This window comes from Bombina bombina, chromosome 4 (assembly GCF_027579735.1).
Source record: "Bombina bombina isolate aBomBom1 chromosome 4, aBomBom1.pri, whole genome shotgun sequence".
Classification (NCBI taxonomy): domain Eukaryota; kingdom Metazoa; phylum Chordata; class Amphibia; order Anura; family Bombinatoridae; genus Bombina; species Bombina bombina.
This window is the reverse complement of record NC_069502.1, coordinates 262,521,522-262,543,754: the sequence shown is the minus strand read 5'-3', so window position 1 is coordinate 262,543,754 and position 22,233 is coordinate 262,521,522. Positions and strand designations below refer to the sequence as shown.

Genomic DNA, 22,233 nt, shown 5'->3' with positions numbered 1-22,233 from the left:
ATATATATATATATATATATATAAATTTGTAGTATACAATGTGCACTCCAAGCTTATCAATCAGCTGCCTTGGGTGCAACAAACAGTATGTATAAGCAGGTAGAAGAAAGTGCACTCCAAAGGACTTACTTGTTGATCCTGACTGGCTCGTCCTCAGACAGACAAAACAACAACAATTGCATTTCCCACCACCAGGACTTAAATACCCAACCGCAGTTACGTATACGTTCTACACATTTGTCACGCCCCCTCGGGGGAGGAGTAAACAGCTGTGTCAGCGTAGTAATCGGCTAAAAAACTAAGTGTAATAAAAACATCAAACAATGTGATAGAGGCAGTGCGCAATAACAAGACCTATATGCAATATGCTGAGAATAATAAACAGGTCTACTACCTGATACGGCTGGGGAATAAAGTGCTGTAGTATGTTACCATCTGATAGAGATCGGTGTACTACCGAGACAACAAGTGGGCAACGAACAACTAAATCTAAATATAAACATGTGTGTTGAAGCGATTCAGAGATTTATACTGGGAATACACAGAACATTATGTGAATAATGCTATAACTAGAAAGGAACATTGCAAACGCCGTTATTAATTGTAAGCAATGGATGTATCAAAGTAACCATAGCAACGGTAAACAGGCAAACCCTCAGCGGAACAGCGCTATAACAAAATGACGGCTATATGCACATTATATTTAAACTGTACCATAAATTAAAGAGTACCATAAAATAAAGAGGGGGGGGGAAGGAAAGGAAAATTGTAACACCCGGCAATAAAGACTTTACATAAGACAACGCTACTGGTTACATGAAGCTAAAGCAGGAAGCTGCCTAAGTTGTCATGACAACCGCAAACTGTCAAACCGATATCGGTATACTTAGGGGCAACAACGACCCAACATTTTGGGACAGTGCAGGAAGGCATGTTAACTATGGAGGAAACAAACATGTCAAATAGAAGCAGTAAGCTAAGGTGACAAAATAAAATGTTCAATAAGGTATAGACTAATCCAATAAATGAGAAGGTTAAATGTGCCTCCTGATAAAGAGATAAAACATAAATACAAATCTATTGGCTTGGAATAGAAAAAACATAACGGCATTCATAAAACAGAGTTAATCGGGATAAGCATAATACTAATTAGCAAGGCTTTTAGCCAGAATAGAAAAAAGATGCCAAATACTGATACTAAGAAATCTAATGTTAACTAACCATAATACATTAGAATAAATCATGTGTTGTCACTAAAAAATTTTTTTGATCAAGGCCAATCATAGATTGAATAGAAAGTGGCTCTCAATTCTCTGCTGGTCTCCCTCAGAGGAACACCTGCCAATCCAGGTAGGCATTAAGTCCCTTAGGTGTCACTGTGTCAAGTTTGTACATCCAACGTGCCTCTCTTTGCAGTAATAGGTTATTACGGTCCCCACCTTGTGTCAGAGGGGGGACATGATCAATTATGGTATATTTCAAGTCCGCCACTGTGTGTTGTTGTTCAGCAAAGTGCCGTGCTACCGGCTGTTCTGAGGTCCCCTTCTTGAGGGCAGTACAGATGGCTGACCGATGGTTTGCCATCCTGGTTCTGAGGTCGTCGGAGGTCTTGCCCACATAGTACAGACCACAGGTGCAGTGTAACAAGTACACAATGTAGGTTGTAGTACATGTAAGGCGAAACCTGTTTTTGAATGTCTGTCGACTGTGTGGGTGTGAGAATGATGTCCCTGTAATTAATCCACCACAGGTAACGCAGCCAAGACAACGGAATACCCCCACCTTTTTAGTGTCGAGCCAAGTCGACTGTCTGTAGGCTTCAGTAGGGTCAGTCTTAACTAAGAAGTCCCTCAAGGATCTTGCCCTTCTGAAACCTAATCTGGGTGTTGAAAATCCTGTAAACGGTAATGTTCTATCAGACTTGACCATTTCCCAGTTTTTTTCTAGGACTTCAGCGATAGACTTTTTATCACCAGTAAAGGTGGTTACGAACGTCATCCTTGGATCTGTTCTTACTGACTGAAGTATATCCGGCTTCATAATTGAGGATCTCTGGTTCTCTAAGAGGTCCTCAGGGTAATCCCTCATATAGAATTTCTGCGACATCTCATCCAACTGTTTCATTTTATTCTCCTCCTCAGAATTAATCCTTATCACCCTTAACATTTGTGATTTCGGTAGTGATTTCTTGGTGGCCGGAGGGTGACAGCTGGTGAAGTGGAGCAATGAGTCCCTGTCTGTGCTCTTGCGGAATAATGTGGAGTGTAGTGTGCCATCTTTCTTATAGAGTCTAACATCCAAAAAATCTACTTGACACTTGTCATAGTTCATCTTGAACTGAAGAGCTGGATTGGCCCTATTAAGATTTTCAAACCATTCATTCAATTCTGTTGAAGACCCCGACCAGAAAAGTAGCAGGTCATCTATATATCTTCAAAAGAAAAAAATCTTTCCGTCCTTGAAGAGATCAGTAAAGAATTCTTCAAAATATGCCATGTATAAATTGGCGTCCAGTAAGTTGCAGATAAAAAAAGATTTTCAAATCGAAAATAATTTGTTGTTAAACACCACTCCAGTAGATGGAGTAAGACTTCAGATGGTGGTCCTATGTATGGAGTTCTGGAGAGATGGAACTGTACTGCGCGTAAACCCTCCTGGTGGGGTATCACGGTGTACAAGCTTGTGACATCTAAGGTCACAAGCAACACGTTTTCTTCAAGTGTCCCAACTTCAGAAAGAAGGTTCAATAGCATCATTGAGTCCTTGAGATAGGATGGCATATGTTGAACTATTGGTTGAAGAAAAGCGTCTACAAATATGGCCAAAGGTTGTTGTATGGAGCCAATAGCCGAGACTATGGGCCGTCCAGGTGGGTTGGTCAAACGTTTATGGATTTTAGGCAGCGTATAGAACACTGGCGTTCGTGGGAAGTCGGTGTTCAAAAACTTGCTAGTGCATTTGTCAATAAAACCTTGTTCAACCAACTGGGTGGTATATTGGTCAATTTGTTTTTTGTAGATTGTAGTCGGATCTTGGTTCAGCGTTCTGTATGTGGATCTATCGCTGAGTTGTGACATGACCTCATCCCTATAATCACTGTAATTTAAGAGCACAATTGCTCCTCCTTTATCGGATTCACGAACAATCAGTGTTTTATTATTTTTCAGTGTATTCAGAGCTCTCCATTCTTCCCTTGTAAAGTTATTAAAAGTATCAAAGTGATGTTTACACACACATTTAACCTTAGGTACGGCTACCTTATTGAACATTTTATTTTGTCACCTTAGCTTACTGCTTCTATGTGACATGTTTGTTTCCTCCATAGTTAACATGCCTTCCTGCACTGTCCCAAAATGTTGGGTCGTTGTTGCCCCTAAGTATACCGATATCGGTTTGACAGTTTGCGGTTGTCATGACAACTTAGGCAGCTTCCTGCTTTAGCTTCATGTAACCAGTAGCGTTGTCTTATGTAAAGTCTTTATTGCCGGGTGTTACAATTTTCCTTTCCTTCCCCCCCCCCTCTTTATTTTATGGTACTCTTTAATTTATGGTACAGTTTAAATATAATGTGCATATAGCCGTCATTTTGTTATAGCGCTGTTCCGCTGAGGGTTTGCCTGTTTACCGTTGCTATGGTTACTTTGATACATCCATTGCTTACAATTAATAACGGCGTTTGCAATGTTCCTTTCTAGTTATAGCATTATTCACATAATGTTCTGTGTATTCCCAGTATAAGTCTCTGAATCGCTTCACCACATATGTTTATATTTAGATTTAGTTGTTCGTGGCCCACTTGTTGTCTCGGTAGTACACCGATCTCTATCAGATGGTAACATACTACGGCACTTTATTCCCCAGCCGTATCAGGTAGTAGACCTGTTTATTATTCTCAGCATATTGCATATAGGTCTTGTTATTGCGCACTGCCTCTATCACATTGTTTGATGTTTTTATTACACTTTGTTTTTTAGCCGATTACTACGCTGACACAGCTGTTTACTCCTCCCCCAGGGGGTGTGACAAATGTGTAGAACGTATACGTAACTGCGGTTGGGTATTTAAGTCCTGGTGGTGGGAAATGCAATTGTTGTTGTTTTGTCTGTCTGAGGACGAGCCAGTCAGGCTCGAAAACGTTCACAATAAAGTGGATCAACAAGTAAGTCCTTTGGAGTGCACTTTCTTCTACCTGCTTATATATATATATATATATATATATATATATATATATATATATAATATCCATTCAAACAACTTGTAATATACCATATACCTTTTAACCCTTATAATTTTTTTAAATTAATATTAAAAATCATTTTATAAGATAGAAATCAAGGACCTGCCACCTTAAATACACGTAAAAAAAAGAAGTTTATTCTAACCTTTAATCTGAATTAAAATGGAGCTTTATTTATGATACTACATATTTAGACTCATGTAGCATAATAAATAAAGCTCCCTTTTAATTTACATAAAAGGCTGGAATCAACTTTTTATTTTTTTGTGTGTAGAGAAGATTATCCTGTGAGTCTATCAACATTAAAGGGATAGTAAAGTCCAAATTTAACTTTCATGATTCAGGTAGGGCATGTGTGACGGACTCCGGCTACCCGTCTGGGTAGCCCCGCCAAAAGAGTCCTTCCTGTACCTGGAACCTGTAGCTGTAGAGCAGGGAAAGTTATTTTAACAAGAGCCCATCCTAATAACCAGACAAGACAAGGTGAAACAGACTTTACTGGGAAAAACACACTGCTTATATACACATTGGACATCTTGATAAGAGCCTTATCTGTTCCCCAGATTCCCGCCATTCCCGCCCCTCCAGACCGACTGGCGCCTTAGTAAGAACAATAGGTACATAAGGATCCCACAGTAGCTAGGTCGTGATCTCGGAGTGATCCCAAGGGAGCGGCAGCTATTCCCAGGTACCATGGTAGAGCTCCAGGCCCCAAGTTGTCTCCAAAACGCGACATGACCGTTGCTGGGGGCCAGAGCGGCAGCTAATCAAAGGTATACTGGGTCAGCCAGTGGTAGTAGTGGATGAGGAGGGGGTCCGAAACCCAGAGTTCCCGTAGTGAGTTCTCTCCTGGCAATCACCCCACCTCTTGCCCTTCATAGGAAGTACAAATCCCCAAAAGAGCGGCGCTCTGGGGCAAAGGGCCTCTGGAGCAACCTAGGTTGAAGTCCCGCAGGGATCCTTATTGAGTCCAGCCGGCGAGTAGTTCCATGATATTCTGGCCGGACCTCAATGAGGTGGGGAGGGGATAAGTGGGGTAGCGATCAGCTCTTTCAAGGCAAAACTTCAAACAGTGTAGCAACAAATAAAAGGGGGTCGATGCCCAATGAGAAACAGGGTACATTCTTTAGGCACATTTCACATCTACTGACTCAGTGGTCCCAGTCCAGAATCATATTAGCCGGTGACTTTAAAATTCCCTTAATTCCACTTAGAAACACAGCAACAGTAAAATTAACAACCAAACAGCATAGACACAACTCTATGGCAAAATCTATCAGGGACTCCTTGGCTATGCATAACTTATTATACACTTGGGAGGCTAAATATGGCACATCACTGGAATATACATACTATTCATTTGCGCATCGATCATATTCTAGGTTAGACTATATTTTTGTGAGTCAGACACTGATACCAAATATTCTGTCATCCTATATACAGCCAAATGTGTGGTCAGAATATCATGAGGGGGGAGATTCTTCTGGCTCTCAAAGATCTGAAAGTGGGCAAAGCCCCGGGACCGGATGGTTTCCCAGGTGAGTATTACAAAATATTTAAAGAGGAATTAGCATCTCATCTGCAGACCTTCTGTAACGACATTATGCAGGGCAGGGCCATCCCATCGGAAATGCTCAATGCTAAAATTGTAGTGATCCCTTAGGCTGGTAAGAACCTTGAAAGATGCCAAAGCTATAGGCCTATCTCTTTGAAAAACCAGGATGTTAAAATCCTCACTAAAATCCTGGCTAATAGGCTTAAGAAGATAGCTCCAGATCTGGTCTATCCGGACCAGATGGGCTTCGTTTCAGAGAGGGAAGCACCAGATAATGTGAGGAGGATGGTGTCCCTGATTGACTGTTTGCAGGAAAGAGGGACACCTTCTCTGCTCCTATCTTTGGATGCGGAGAAGGCGTTTGATAGGATAGACTGGAAGTATATGACCGCAGTTCTTACGGAGATGGGCTTTGAGGGCCCATTTATGAAGGCAATAGGGGGGCTATACTCTACACTGACAGCGGTCATCAGGGCAGCGGGATTTCAATCTAAGACTATTGACGTTATGAATGGCACCCATCAGGGCTGCCCTCTATCGCCAATTCTTTTTGCTTTGTGTATGGAGCCTTTAGCGGCAAACATAAGAAATAACCCAGACATCGCGGGGGTGGTTGTTAAGGAATCAGAGTATAAATTGTCGCTTTTTGCGGATGATATTCTGCTGACTTTGACTAGACCCTTGTTATCTCTGCCCAACCTATACCGAACTCTTCAGGACTTTTCTCTTGTTTCAGGTTACAAGATTAACTTGGATAAGTGTGAGGCGCTGCCCCTGAACCTGCCATAGCAAACTAAAAAATTAATAGAGGCCAATTTTGAGTTAGCCTGGGCTAAGAAGTCTATTACCTATCTAGGTATTAAGCTATCGGATTCATATCATCATCTTTATGGTTTGAATTACGTTCCACTCTATAATTCTATCAATAGGGACTTGAAGAAATGGAAAACACATACATTTTCCTGGTATGGTAGGCTCTCAGGGATTAAAATGAACATTCTTCCAAGACTCCTATATCTCTTTAGGGCACTCCCAATAGTGGTACAGAGAGCTGAGTTACAAAAGTTACAAGCCTCACTAAATAGCTACTTGAGGGGGGAGAGGAGGGGGAGGATAGCGTTGGATATACTAGCTAGACACAGACAATTAGGAGGAGTAGGCCTCCCAAACTTGATAGACTACTACAGTGCGGCTAGGCTGGCCCAGGATTCTCTATTGAGCAAGAATGACCATAACATCCTGTGGACCAGACTTGATGCGGATTTGGGGGGTTATGAATACCCGGCGGATGTAGTTTGGGATTTGGGCCATACACCTGAGGGTCATTCTTCCAGGACTCAGGCTATGGCGGACACGGTCAGGGGGTGGAAATTGCTTACTGGACTCTGACTTTGATACATAGGAACTCCAGGACCAGACCACTTAGTCTTCTTTTACACCCAGATTTGTTTGCACAGGTGGGGAAGTGGCATAATAAGGGACTATACAGAGTGGCTGACTTCTTAGAGGGCAACCACATACGGGCGTACTCCCAACTTCAAGACACGATCCACCCATTGAAACTACACTGGTTTCTTTACTTACAAGTTTCCTCAGCTGTACAGAAATACTGTTTCCCCTGGATAGCACAGACACCCACTACATTAGAGCGTATATGTGCCTCCCCAGTAAGATCGTCGCTATACTTGGCCCTTCAGGGAGCCAAAGCTCCACACCGGTCGACAATAGTATCCAAATGGGAGCAGGACACAGGGCTGGAACTCCCGAGCACTAAATGGGATATGATTCTTTTTAACTCAAGTAAGGGACTAATCAATGCCGACCTTAGAGAAAATTGCATTAAGACAGCTTTTAGGCGGTACCTTACCCCGGACAGCACCTGTCATTTTACCTCAAACGGCTCAGACCAATGCTATAGGGGTTGTGGGGCTAGGGGAACATATATACATATGTGGTGGGAGTGCCCAGTGATCTACTTGGGAGCAGCTTGAGGTGCTTCTGAGTGAGGTCCTGGGGGAGTCGGTTGACCTGACGATAACTCAAGTGCTTCTTAATTATAGATTTAAACCATTTAATACAGTATTAATACCTTTATAGGGATATTGTGTACTGCGACTAGGGTCTGCATCGCAAGACATTGGAAGGTGGGGGCGCCAGCCTGGACTGAGGTGTTAAACAAGATTGCACACATATATGCCATGTCAGAGATAGCGGCCAGCATTCAGGGGACCAGGGAACACTTTACAAAAATATGGTTTTACTGGATAATGTATAGACTAAAGGGATAGAGTAGGGGGTTGACGGTCTGGCTTCAAGAAGGAAATAGGTATACAACAAACAGAGAAGTACCCATATCAGAGATTCTGGTCTCACTGGTTAATGTTTCCCAGCTTCTAGGAGAGGAAGGAGACTAGCCAGGAAAAGAGCAGGAGGTAGTGTTAGCCAGCAAGTGCCACAGAATGGTTATGTTTGTTCTGGAACATGGGTTTTGTTCCACAAAATGTTTTGTTCTTTTTCTATTACACAAAAAAGGGGGATTTCAGGGATGCTGCATATTATCAAGGGGACGGCTTTACAGTAACAATGTAGGATGAAGTAAGAAATTCTTATGCATGCCGCTACACCTGTGGTAATAGTTTGTATGTTGTAAATTGAATTCCTGGATCCTAATAAATAAAGAAATATTTCAATTAAAAGGGGGTCGGTGAAAGCACAGTAATCCAATAATGAGGAGGTGGCCTTGGCAGCTTGGTATCCGTAACAGTGCTCCCCCCCTGATAGTCCGACAGACCCGGCTAGATCCTGATGGATCGGCTTGGGGCTGTATGGTGAGGCTATTCCAATTCAGTTTGTCGGGAGAGGCCATCTGCATTGCCGTTGCTCTTCCCCGGTCAATACTGAATTGTAAAGTTAAAGGGCTGCAAGGACAAGCTCCACCGCAACAGGTGTCCATTGTCCCCAGACACCCGGTTAAGCCAGACCAGGGGGTTGTGGTCTGTGAGCACTGTAAAAGCTCTCCCCGTACAGGTAGGGCTGCAATTTCTCGAGTGCCAAGCATTCCTTCTACACTGCCATGTAGCCTACTTCCCGAGATAGTAGTTTTCTGCTAATGTGGGCTACAGGGTGCTCACAGCCCTCCTCATCCACCTAGCTGAGCACTGCTCCCAACCCGAACATTGAGGCATCTGTATGAACACAAAAACGTTTGGATGGGTTAGGAGCGACCATGATAGGGGCAGAAACTAGTGCTGTCTTCAGTTGCTGGAAGGCAGACGCACTCTGGACCACAGGACTTGACGGGGTAAGTGTTTTCTGGTCAGGTCGGTCAGGGGTTGGCCTAAGTAATACCCCGCAGTACCAAGAAAGGCTAAGACTTGGGTTTTGTTTTTTTGGGGTCGGCCAGTTAGCACCTGCCTCAATCTTGGTCGGCTCCAGCCTCTGCTTTCTGCAGCCCACTGTGTCCAAGATAATGGGCCTCTGAGCGCCCTACTGTGCACTTATCTGGCTTCAGCATCAGACCCGCAGCCCTGCTGCGGTCCAAAACAGTGCCTAGGTGGACTAAGTGTTCCTCACGGGTGTCACTGTAGATTGCAGTGTCATCCAGGTATGCACAGGCATAATCCTGGAGGCCATCGAAGAGGCAATCTACCATCCTCTATAACATCGCTGGAGCATTCTTCATCCCAAATGGCATGACCTTAAACTGGTACAGGCCGAATAGGGTGATAAATGCCGATTTCGGAATGAATTCTGGGTCCAGAGGAATCTTCCAGTACCCCTTGCATAGATCTAACGTCATTAGAAAGTTACCTTGGGCAATGCAGTCTAATAGTTCGTCTACCCGGGGCATAGGATAGGCATCGGTCGTGGTCTGGTCATTAAGCCTACGGTAGTCTACACAGAAGCAGGTCGTGCCATCCCACATGGGCACCAGCACCACCGGGGATGACCAGGGACTGTTGGATGGCTCAATAACTCTTGTGTCGAGCATCTCCCTAATCTCGCTGCGTATGCCTTCTCTAACTGACTCGGGGACCCGGTATGCTGGCTGCTGCAAGGGCGCCTGTCCCGGGGTCTCCACCTGGTGCACTGCTATCGTGGTATACCCAGTGTCCTTCCTGTCAGCTCTCCAGCACCTGTCTAACCTGTTCTCATTGCACAGTCCCTAGCCGCTCATCTAGCTTTAAGTCTCCTAGGCCTGCGGGCGTCCTACTACGTCTGGGTAGCTACGGCATGGGGAGACTCTCTGAGTCCTCCATGGCTGGAGCACATATGGCGACTACCTCCTCTGGCCTCTCCTGGTATGCCTTCAGCATGTTCACATGAAAGGTCTGGCGGACTCATTCATGTGAACATTTGGCTACCAGGTAGGTAGCATTGCAAAGCTGTCACTCGATAGGGTCCCTGCCAAACATCCTGCAGCTTGTCTGTCTTGGTCAGTTATAGGGCCAGAACCTTCTGCCCCACTTCTAAGATGCAGTTACGAGCATCGTGGTTGTACCACCGCTTATGCCTACCTTGGGCGACCTGAAGGTTCTCGCACTCTGTTGGCGAGGTCTTTCAGCCGGTCCCCTGAATTCCAGGACATACCCCACAATGGAGGGTCCCTCCTCCCCAGCTGATCCTTCCCAGTGGGCTCTAAGCAGGTCTAGAGGCCCCCAAACCCGCCGGCCATACACCAACTCAAAGGGGGAAAATCTAGTAGATTCCTGTGGCACCTCCCTGTAAGCGATCAGGAGGTGCAGCAGGTATCTCTCCCAGTCCTTGCAAAAGACTGAGAACATCCGAAGCAGTTGCTTCAGTGTCCCTTTAAACTTCTCTCGCACAACCAATTGGTCTGGGGGTGGTATGGAGCTCTTGGCAGGGGTCCTATCCCGCAAAGCCTCCATAGCTTCTGGGTGAGCTCAGCAGTAAACTGAGTCCCTTGGTATGAGATAATCTCCGGGGGAAACCCACTCTGGCAAAGATATGGAGCAACGCATCGGCTACTGTCTCTGCCTGGATGTTGGCCAGGGGGATTGCCTCTGGGTACCAGGTAGCGTAGTCCACTACTGTCAGTATAATGTATATCTCTTTCCTGATGGACTGGGACGGGGCAATGGTCCGACTATGTAAACAGCTATAATGCTGAACGGTTCATCAATGATATGGAGGGGATGCAGGGAGGCTTTGGAGTGGTGTCCAGTCTTCCCTACTCTCTGACAAATGTCACATGTACGGCAGTAGTTCCTAACGTCCCCTGTAATCCATGGCCAGAAGAAGGTCTGGGTAAGTCGGTGGCGGGTCCTAGTAATCCCTAGATGTCCTGCCAGGGTAATGTTGTGCACTATGTGCAGCAGGTCATACCGATACATTTGAGGTATCACCAACTGTCGCTTGGGCATCTGCCTATTTACACCACCCTCGGTAACCTTGTATAAGAGTCCTCTGGGCCACTCAAAGCAGTCCCCTCCTAACCCACCTGGGTTGGTCCCTACCCGGGCCCTGTAGGGGGCTAATGTTGGGTCAGTTAGTGTCTCCTGGGCAAAGTCGGAGGGGGAAGCCCAGGGGACGGGGTAATTGTTGGGGTAGTAGTCGGGTAGGGTTGGCTTACCTGGGTCCCATTCTCAAGTGTTTCAGCATGAAGCCTAGCTTGTTGGCGGGTGGTAACTAGGCAAGCATCCGGAGGACCATCCACAAGGAAGGTGGAGGCGAGGTGTCCTAGATCATTCCCTAGCAAAACACCTCTGCCAGCAATTGGCCCATGACGCCTACTTCCACAGCATGGGAACCAGCACCCTGATCCAAGTGGACCCGTGCTGTGGGGATTCGGAGCACCGTACCCCCAGCCACATGAATGGTAACTGATTTCTGGGTCTGGTCCACACTGGTGACCATGTGTGGCTGGACAAGGGTAATGGTGGCTCCGCTGTCTCATAATCCTTGGGCCTGCCATTGATACATACGGGCTGGCAATGGTGCAGATGATTATCGCCAGCTGCCGCTTGTACTGGGTCTACCTCATGCAGAATCCCAAATTCCTCATTGGCCCAAGCCACGGGGTCAGTGGAGCTCCCTGACTCCAAGCAGTGAGCTGCTGCTCTGGAAACTCCAGTTGGTGCTCTATTCCAGTTGGGGTGGATTCTGTGGACAATTGGAACATACATGGCCCACTTGATCACACCCGTAGCACCGGATTCCTGTCTTCCGGGGCAGACTGGGGCCAGGAGAGCGGAGTGGATCAGGTGGTGCAGGGGGGTACCGGTGGGTCACTGGAGGCCGTGGAGGTGCAAGAGTGGAGCAGGCTGTTGGACGGGGTTCAGGTCGAACAGTGTGTCGGGCATCCAAGAACTGGTCTGTGAGGACGGCAGCTTGATCTACCATCTCTGGTTTCCGATCCCTGACCCTTTCTCGTACCTCCTGCGGGGAGTGTTCATAAAAATGCTCCAGAAGGATGAGCTGGGAGGCTTGGGCCAGAGTGGCCACTTGGCAACCCAAAAACCAATAGTCCAGGGAGTGGGTAAACTCGTAGGTCCACTCAGTAAAGGGTTGCCCCTCTCTCCTCCTCCGGCTCTGGAACTTGAGACGGTGAGACTCGGGGGTGATGACATACCTTGTCAAGATGCGCTCCTTCACCCGCTCATAGTTCCGCTTATCCTCTAGGGGAATGGCCTCAAAGGCATCTAAGGCCTTCCCCGACAGCTTTCTGTTCAAGAGGGTAACCCTGTCAGCATCAGCGATGCCCTGCAACCCACACTGGGTCTAGAATACCTGTAGGTACCGATCAATCTCCTCTTCTCCATCTTTAAAAGCATGGAAAGCCTCATGGGGCAACTTCTTTTGGGGGGGGAGCAAGTCTCAGATCAGCCGGTACGTCTCCCCCCATAGCTTTCTGGACCTCCAACATTTTGAGGCCTGTAGTGTCGGCAATAATCTGTGTCATGATCTCCTGTGGTGGGCTGGTCCCATAGAGCACCAGCTGCCTCTGGATCTCCCTTTGGACCTTGGACATCTCTTTCCCCCTAGTTGAAGGTTCGCTGGCTTGGTCACTGCCCTGGTTACTGCCGGGCTCACTGGCCCGATCGCCTTTCATCAGCGATGATCGCTGACTTGGATTTGTTGCTGGCCACTTGACCACGAACTTCCAGCAAGTCTTTACGGGTACTTCTTTTAAGCCCAGAGTATTGCAGCTCCATCCGAAGGGGCCCTAGTGGTGGTTAAGATGTTCCAGATAGAAGGAAGCATCCCACCACTGCCAACCAGTTGTGACGGACTCCGGCTACCCCAACTGGGTAGCTTGGCCAAAAGGGTCCTTCCTGTACCTGGAACATGTAGCTGTAGAGCAGGGAAAGAGATTTTAGCAAGAGCCCACCCTAATAACCAGACAATACCAGTATTAAGGTGAAACACGAACAGAGTTTATTGGGAAAAACACACTGCTTATATACACATTGGACATCTTGATAAGAGCCTTATCTGATCCCCAGAATCCCGCCCCTCCAGACCGACTGGCGTCTCCATAAGAACAATAGGTACATAGGAATCCCACAATAGCTAGGTCGCTATCTCAGGGTGATCCCAAGGGAGCGGCAGCTATTCCCGAGTACCATGGTAGAGCTCCGGGCCCCAAGTTGTCTCAGTCCAAAAAGCGACATGATTCAATTCTGGGGGCCAGAGCGGCAGCTGATCAAAGGTACTCCTGGTCAGCCAGTGGTAGTAGTAGATGAGGGGGAATCCGAAACCAGAAGTTCCGAAGTGAGCTCTCTCCTGGCAATCACCCCACCCCTTGCCCTTCATAGGAAGTACAAATCTCCAAAAAAGTGGAGCTCTGGGGCAAAGAGCCTCTGGAGCAACCTAGGTTGATGTCCAGTGGGGATCCCTATCAAGTCCAGCCGGCGAGTAGTTCCATGATATTTCAGACGGACCTCGATAAAGCAGGGAGGGGATAAGCGGGGTAGCGATCAGCTCTTTCAAGGCAAAAGCTCAAGCAGTGTAGCAACGAATAAAAGGGGTTCGGTGAAACCACAGTAATCCAATAATGAGGAGGTGGCCTTGGCAGCTTGGTATCCGTGACAGCATGTAATTTACTTTTATCATCAAATGTGCTTTGTTCTCTTGGTATTCTTAGTTGAAAGCTAAACCTAGGTAGGCTCATATGCTAATTTCTAAGCCCTTGAAGGACGCCTATTATCTGAATGCATTTGATGGTTTTTCACAGCTAGAGGTCGTAAGTTCATGTGTTTCATATCAATAATGTGCTCACGCACATTAAGTTATTTAAGAGTCAGCGCTAATTGCCTGAAATGCAAGTTTGTCAAAAGAGATAAGGAGGCAGATAAGGAGGCAGTCTGCAGAAGCTTAGATACGAGGTTATTACAGAGGTAAAACGTATATTTCTATAACAGTGTTGATTATGCAATGGGGAATTGTACTTAAAGGGGTTATCTATCTTTTTAAATAATACCATTTTGGTGTTTACTATCCTTTTAACGTCAACAGTCATCATATATTAGATTCTATTTATTGCAGAACTTAAGTTGACAGAAAAATCCAATATTACATCAATTTAACAATCACCTGTAGTCTTTGAAGGTGTTTAAACTCGGGTATTGCCACTCATAAACTCACCTCTTTGTACGTATACCAATTAGTTCAGGAAATGTTAAATCAAGCAGCTTTTTCTCTCTCTCATCTAGGAGGCTAACTCCCTTCCAGTATACTGCAACAATGAAATTTCTCCTGCTTATGCTAGGACCTGTATGAGAGATTCAGCAAAATCAGAGGTTGATTTGTAATTATGGCACTATACATAATATACAGCACATCACATAATTGAAGGCTGTGGGGCACATATTCACATTACCGATATTTCACAAAGTCCAAACAGACTTTGCAAACTCCACGTGTTATTACCTGAAAATTTTGAGGCTTCAAAGAATTTTGAAAACAAAATAGCCCACTGCAGTCGAGAATACTCTACAATAGACTCTTTCACTTTCAAAGCTGGATGCTGATCTTCAATGTATTGCGCCTATAATGAGAGAAATTTAGCAGCCGATAGATTTCGCCAAGGAGGTTGTATATCAAAGTAGCAGCAATATGTCAACATAAATATTTTTTAAAAAGTGTTTATTGTTTCATAGGTGGAAAAAAAAACACACTTAAAGGGATACTAAACCAACATTTTTTATTTCATGATTCAGATAGAGCATGCAATTTTAAGCACCTTTCTAATTTACTCCTATTATCACATTTTCTTCGTTCTCTTGCTATCTTTATTTAAAAAGCAGGAATGTAAAGCTTAGGAGCCGGCCTATTTTTGGTTCAGCAACCTGGGTTGTGCCACCAATAAGCAAGCACAACCCAGGTTCTATATATAAGCATTTTCTATATATAACAGTTTTCTGAGATAAAACATGATTCAAATAAAAAAACAAAAAAACAATGTTTAACAAAAATAGTTTTTTTTTTTTATCATTTCAGAAAATATATATTAAACCCATCTAAATCTGTCTCACAATCTCAACATTTTAAAGCCAAAGTTTAGAGTCATAGTGGCTGTAGATGCAACTTAAATTGCAAGTATCAAGTTTCATGCACTACTCAACAAAATCACTTTCGCCTAGATTACGAGTCTTGCGTTAGCCTTAAAAAGCAGCGTTGAGAGGTCCCAACGCAGCTTTTTAACGCCCGCTGGTATAACGAGTCTGGCAGGTACAGGTGTACCGCTCACTTTTTTCCGCGATTCGAGCATACCGCAAATCCCCTTATGTCAATTGCGTATCCTATATTTTCAATGGGATTTTCCTAACGCCGGTATTACGAGTCTTGGAAAAAGTGAGCGGTAGACCCTCTCCTGTCAAGACTCCTACCGCATTTAAAAGTCAGTAGTTAACAGTTTTATGGGTTAACGCCGTAACATAAAACTCTTAACTAAAGTGCTAAAAAGTACACTAACACCCATAAACTACCTATTAACCCCTAAACCGAGCCCCCCCCCCCACATTGTAAACACTTAAATAATTTTTTTAACCCCTAATCTGCCAACCGGACATCGCCGCCACTTTAATAAATATATTAACCCCTAAACCGCCGCACTCCCGCCTCTCAAACTCTAGTTAAATATTATTAACCCCTAATCTGCTGTCCATAACATCGCTGACACCTACCTACAATTATTAACCCCTAATCTGCTGTCCCCAACGTCGCCGCCACTATAATAAAGTTATTAACCCCTAAATCTAAGTCTAACCCTAACACTAACACCCCCCTAACTTAAATATAATTTAAATACATCTAAATAAAATTAATAGTATTAAATAAATTATTCCTATTTAAAACTAAATACTTACCTGTAAAATAAACCCTAAGATAGCTACAATATAACTAATAATTACATTGTAGCTATCTCAGGGTTTATTTTTATTTTACAGGCAACTTTGTATTTATTTTAACTAGGTACAATAATTATTAAATAGTTATTAACTATTTAATAACTTCCTAGTTAAAATAAATACAAATATACCTGTAAAATAAAACCTAACCTAAGTTACAATTACACCTAACACTACACTATAATTAAATTACCTAAATTAACTACAATTAATTACAATTAAATAAACTAAATTACGAAAAAAAAAAAATTTAAACTAATTACACCTAATCTAATCCACCTAATAAAATAAAAAAGCCCCAAAAATAAAAAAAATCCCTACCCTATACTAAATTACAAATAGCCCTTAAAAGGGCCTTTTGCGAGGCATTGCCCCAAAGTAATCAGCTCTTTTACCTGTAAAAAAAAATACAATACCCCCCAACATTACAACCCACCACCCACACACCCAACCCTACTCTAAAACCCACCCAATACCCCCTTAATAAAACCTAACACTACCCCTTGAAGATCACCCTACCTTGAGACGTCTTCACCCAACCGGGCAGAAGTGGTCCTCTAGACGGTCCGAAGTCTTCATCCTATCCGGGCAGAAGAGGTCCTCCAGACGGCCAGAAGTTTTCATCCTGGTGGCATCTTCTATCTTCATCCATCCGGAGCGGGTACATCTTCAAGACATCCGACGCGGAGCATCCTCTTCATTCGACGGCGACTGGAACAATGACAGGTCCTTTAAATGACGTCATCCAAGATGGCGTCCCTTCAATTCCGATTGGCTGATAGAATTCTATCAGCCAATCGGAATTAAGGTAGAAAAAATCCTATTGGCTGATCCAATCAGCCAATAGGATTGAGCTTGTATTCTATTGGCTGTTCCAATCAGCCAATAGTATGCAAGCTCAATCCTATTGGCTGTTCTAATCAGCCAATAGGATTGAACTTCAATTCTATTGGCTGATTGGATCAGCCAATAGGATTTTTCTATCTTAATTCCGATTGGCTGATAGAATTCTATCAGCCAATCGGAATTGAAGGGACGCCATCTTGGATGACGATATTTAAAGAACCCGTCATTGTCCTTTATTAAGACTTCTAGCCGTCTGGAGGACCACTTCTGTCCGGTTGGGTGAAGACGTCTCAAGGTAGGGTGATCTTCAAGGGGGTAGTGTTAGGTTTTATTAAGGGGGTATTGGGTGGGTTTTAGAGTAGGGTTGGGTGTGTGGGTGGTGGGTTTTAATGTTGTGGGGGGTATTGTACTTTTTTTTACAGGTAAAAGAGCTGATTACTTTGGTGCAATGCCCGCATAAAAACCTTTTAAGAGCTATTTGTAATTTAGTATAGGGTAGGGATTTTTTTTATTTTGGGGGGCTTCTTTTATTTTATTAGGGGGATTAGATTAGGTGTAATTAGTTTTAAAAAAATGTAATTATTTTATTATTTTCTGTAATTTAGTGTTTTTTTCTCTCGTAATTTAGTTTATTTAATTGTAATTAATTGTAGTTAATTTAGGTAATTTATTTAATTATAGTGTAGTGTTAGGTGTAATTGTAACTTAGGTTAGGTTTTATTTTACAGGTATATTTGTATTTATTTTAACTAGAAAGTTATTAAATAGTTAATAACTATTTAATAACTATTGTACCTAGTTAAAATAAATACAAAGTTGCCTGTAAAATAAAAATAAACCCTAAACTAGCTACAATGTAACTATTAGTTATATTGTAGCTAGCTTAGGGTTTATTTTATAGGTAAGTATTTAGTTATAAATAGGAATCATTTTTTTAAGGATAGGAATATTTATTTAGATGTATTTAAATTATATTTAAGTTAGGGGGGTGTTAGGGTTAGACTTAGATTTAGGGGTTAAATAACTTTATTGTAGTGGCAGCGACGTTGGGGGCGGCAGATTAACGGTTAATAAATGTAGGTAGGTTGTGATGACATTGGGGGCGGCAGAGTAGGGGTTAATAACTATAATGTAGGTGTTGGCGATGTTGGGGGCGACAGATTAGGGGTTCAGAAGTATAATGTAGGTTGCGGCGGTGTCCGGAGCGGCAGATTAGGGGTTAATAATATGCAGGTGGCGACGATGTCGGGGACGGCATATTAGTGGTTAATAAGTGTAAGATTAGGGGTGTTTAGACTCGGGGTTCATGTTAGGGTGTAGGGCAAGAGAGATTTATATACAGATTATATACGTGACCAATATCTTATATAACTGTGTGGCAGCAATACAACCTAATATTATACTAGACTATACAGGTTAAGCTTAACACATAGGTGCTAACTTTCAGGCTACTATTCACCCAGAATAGAATTTTTGCATTAGCTCTCAACTATAAGTCATTGAGTAACATCACCTAGCAAACCTTATTGGTTATACTCTAGATCACGAATAACGGTGAAACTATATAGGCCTAAATCATAATATTTTGTGATCTAATAGACAACCGACTACACTGATCTTGGTACTGGAGTGTATTTTAATTGTGTGTGTAATAAACCAAACAAATTTGTTTTGTTTTTTTGTTTTTTTTAAATTCAATAATAAAGGTTATATTTTAAAAATCCTGTTGGGGAATTCCGCTCTTTAGTTTAGGGCCTAGAGTGCTGTAAGTGTATACTTTGGGAATTTTGGTATTCAACATATCAATCTTCCTTTGTGTTTGGATTTATATTTATGCACAAACACCATTTCCTCTAGATATTCATAGGTTGATTAACTCACACTTTTTCATAAATATATATACTATAAGACGAAAAGCCCAAGTAGTGCCACTGTTCATTTGGTGTGTTTGTAGACATAAAATGTGTTTCCCCATAGGAATCAATAGGGCTGCGTTAGAAGCTGAACGCTGCTTTTTTGCAGGTGTTAGGTTTTTTTTCAGCCAAATCTGCCCCATTGATTCCTAAGGGGAAATCGTGCACGAGCACATTTTACCTGCTTACCGCTAACGTAAGCAGCGCTGTTATTGAGGTGAGATGTGGAGCTAAATTTTGCTCTCCGCTCACTTTTCTGCGGCTAACGCCGGGTTTAGAAAAACCTGTAATACCAGCGTTGTCTTAAGTGAGCGGTGAGAAAAAAATGCTCGTTAGCACCGCACACCATTACCGACAAAAACTCGTAATCTAGCTGTTTATGTTTTCCAGTTTTGTCCTGATAACTAATCTATACAAGTATACCAAATTTAAAAGATATTATTTTAGTCTTACATTGGAAGAATTTGTTATGTCTACACATAAATAAGTGCCTAGTATTTCATTATATTGTGTTAACGTTATCCTCCTATTGCTTGCATGTGCAATAAACCAAATGCAACAGTTGTAAAAACATGCATACAGTGATAATAAAAAAACACTGCGGATCAGGCCTACCAGACCTCGCTGAATACGGCGAGCAATACGCTCGCCGTATTCAGCATTGCACCAGCAGCTCACAAGAGCTGCTGGTGCAACGCCGCCCCCTGCTGACTCGCGGCCAATGGGCCGCCAGCAGGGAGGTGTCAATCAACCCGATCGTACTCGATTGGGTTGATTTCCGGCGATGTCTGTCCGCCTGCTCAGAGCAGGCGGACAGGTTATGGAGCAGCGGTCTTTGTGACTGCTGCTTCATAACTGCTGTTTCTGGCGAGCCTGCAGGTTCGACAGAAACACCGGGCATCAAGCTCCAATCGGAGCTTGATAAATATGCCCCAATGAGTTTGGCAGCTTTTATGAACATTTTTAACAACTCCCCTTCCCATGCTTCCTCCTTTAGACCCTCGAATAGGGAAGTAGATTTACCCTCTCTTCTCAGAGACATCTATATCCCTAGATGAATCAATCTCTCTCCAAGAGGTCCTCAAAGCTACTGTTGGTTACTAACAAACAGCTAAATTACGAGTTTTGCGGTATGGGTGAAAAAGCAGCGTTAAAGCTCTTTTTCACTACCGCTGGTATTATGAGTCTTTCAGGTTTAGCTGCACCGCACACTTTTTTGGCCGTAACGCAACATAACTACTGCAGCTTTCAAAAAGCCCTTTTTCAATGGGACTTCCTTTGCGCCGGTATTACGAGTCTGCCTGGGAGGCCAAAAAGTGAGCTGTACAGCCAATACCGTCAAGATCCATACTGTAAACTGAAAGTCAGTAGTTATGGGTTTTATGCTACAAAGCCGTAACATAAAACTCATAACTAAAGTGCTAAAAAGTACACTAACACCCATAAACTACCTACCTATTAACCCCTAAACCGAGGCCCTCCCGAATTGCAAGCACTATAATAAAATTATTAACCCCTAATCTGCCGCTTCAGACACCGCCACCACTATGATAAACATATTAACCCCTAAACCACTGCACTCCCGCATCGCAAACACTAGTTAAATATTATTAACCCCTAATCTGCTGTCCCTAACATCGCCACAACCCCCATTACTGTTGGGGGGTTGTTTGTATTTTTTTTAACAGGTAAAAGAGCTGATTTCTTTGGGGCAATGCCCCGCAAAAGGCCCTTTTGAGGGCCATTGGTAGTTTATTGTAGGCTAGGGTTTTTTTATTTGGGGGGGGGCTTTTTTATTTTGATAGGGCTATTAGATTAGGTGTAATTAGTTTAAATATTTGATAATTAGTTTTTTATTTTGTGTAATTTGGTGTTTGTTTGTTTTTTGTAATTTAGTTAATTGTATTTAATAAATGTAATTGATTTAATTGTAGTGTAAGGTTAGGTGTTAGTGTAACTCAGGTTAGGTTTTATTTTACAGGTAAATTTGTATTTATTTTAACTAGGTAGCTAGTAAATAGTTAATAACTATTTAGTAACTAGTCTACCTAGTTAAAATAAATACAAACTTGCCTGTGAAATAAAAATAAAACCTAAGATAGATAACAATGTAACTATTAGATATATTGTAGCTATCTTAGGGTTTATTTTATAGGTAAGTATTTATTTCTAAATAGGAATTATTTAGTTATTAATAGTAGGTTTTATTTAGATTTATTTTAATTACATTAAAGTTAGTGGGTGTTAGGGTTAGGTTTAGGGGTTAATACCTTTAGTATAGTTGCGGCGACGTTGGGGTCGGCAGATTAGGGGTTAATAAGTGTAGGTAGGCTGCGGCGATATCGGGGGAGCAGATTAGGGGTTAATAAGTGTAATGTAGGTGGTAGCGACATTGGGGCAGCAGATTAGGGGTTAAGAAGTGTAGGTAGGTGGCGGCAACATTGGGGGCGGCAGATTAGGGGTTAATAAGTGTAATGTAGGTGTCGGCGATGTAGGGGGCAGCAGATTACGGGTGTTTAGACTCAGGGTTTATGTTAGGTGTAAACATAGATTTAGTTTCCCCATAGGAATCAATGGGGCTGTGCTTTATTGCAGGTATTAGGCTTTTTTTCAGTCGGCTCTCCTAATTGATGTCTATCTACGAGCACGTAAAACCAGCTCACCGCAACTCACCGCAGCACTGGTATTGGAGTGCGGTATGGAGCTCAAATTTGCTTTACGCTGCAATATTGCCTGCTAAATCCAGGTTTTTGTAAACCTGTAATACCAGCGCTGTAGGGAGGTGAGCGGTGACAATAACTTGCAAGTTAGTATCGAAACTCATAATCTAGTTGAAATACTATAAGACAGTCAGAGGGATTTCCGCCCCTAACTTGTTCTTAATCTTCAAGGCCACTGATGAGAATTTTAAATTTCCTCAGTTGATGCTCAAAATTACCATCCCGGTCATACCAAAATGGAGATAATCAACAACAGAACCAAGTAATTATTGCCCCATCTCCCTGTTAAACTCAGACCTTTTTGCTAAAATAATAGCTCACTGACTGAATTCTTTCAAGAACCTCAATTTTTTTTATTTTTTTGCTAAAATAAAAGCTAACTGGCTAAATTCCTTCCATACCTCATACACACTGATCAATTGAGGTTCACCCTGGGTCTTGAGGCCAGAAATAACACCATCAGATTACTTCAACTATTAGAATACGCCAAGTGATCTAACTTTAACATTAATCCTGGTAGCCACTGACACAGGGAAATCCTTTGATTACTTAGATTGGAGATTTTTTCTGCTACCCTTACCCATCGTGG

General features: G+C 43.1%; 1 protein-coding gene across 1 annotated transcript in view; it reads right to left on the bottom strand.

The window, feature by feature from the left end:
- MYO7B (myosin VIIB) overlaps positions 1-22,233 on the bottom strand; it is a 355,055-nt gene that overhangs the window by 111,802 nt on the left and 221,020 nt on the right. Inside the window, 2 exon segments of the mRNA XM_053711560.1 lie at positions 14,400-14,526; positions 14,685-14,802. Coding sequence (XP_053567535.1) covers positions 14,400-14,526; positions 14,685-14,802 — 245 coding nt within the window.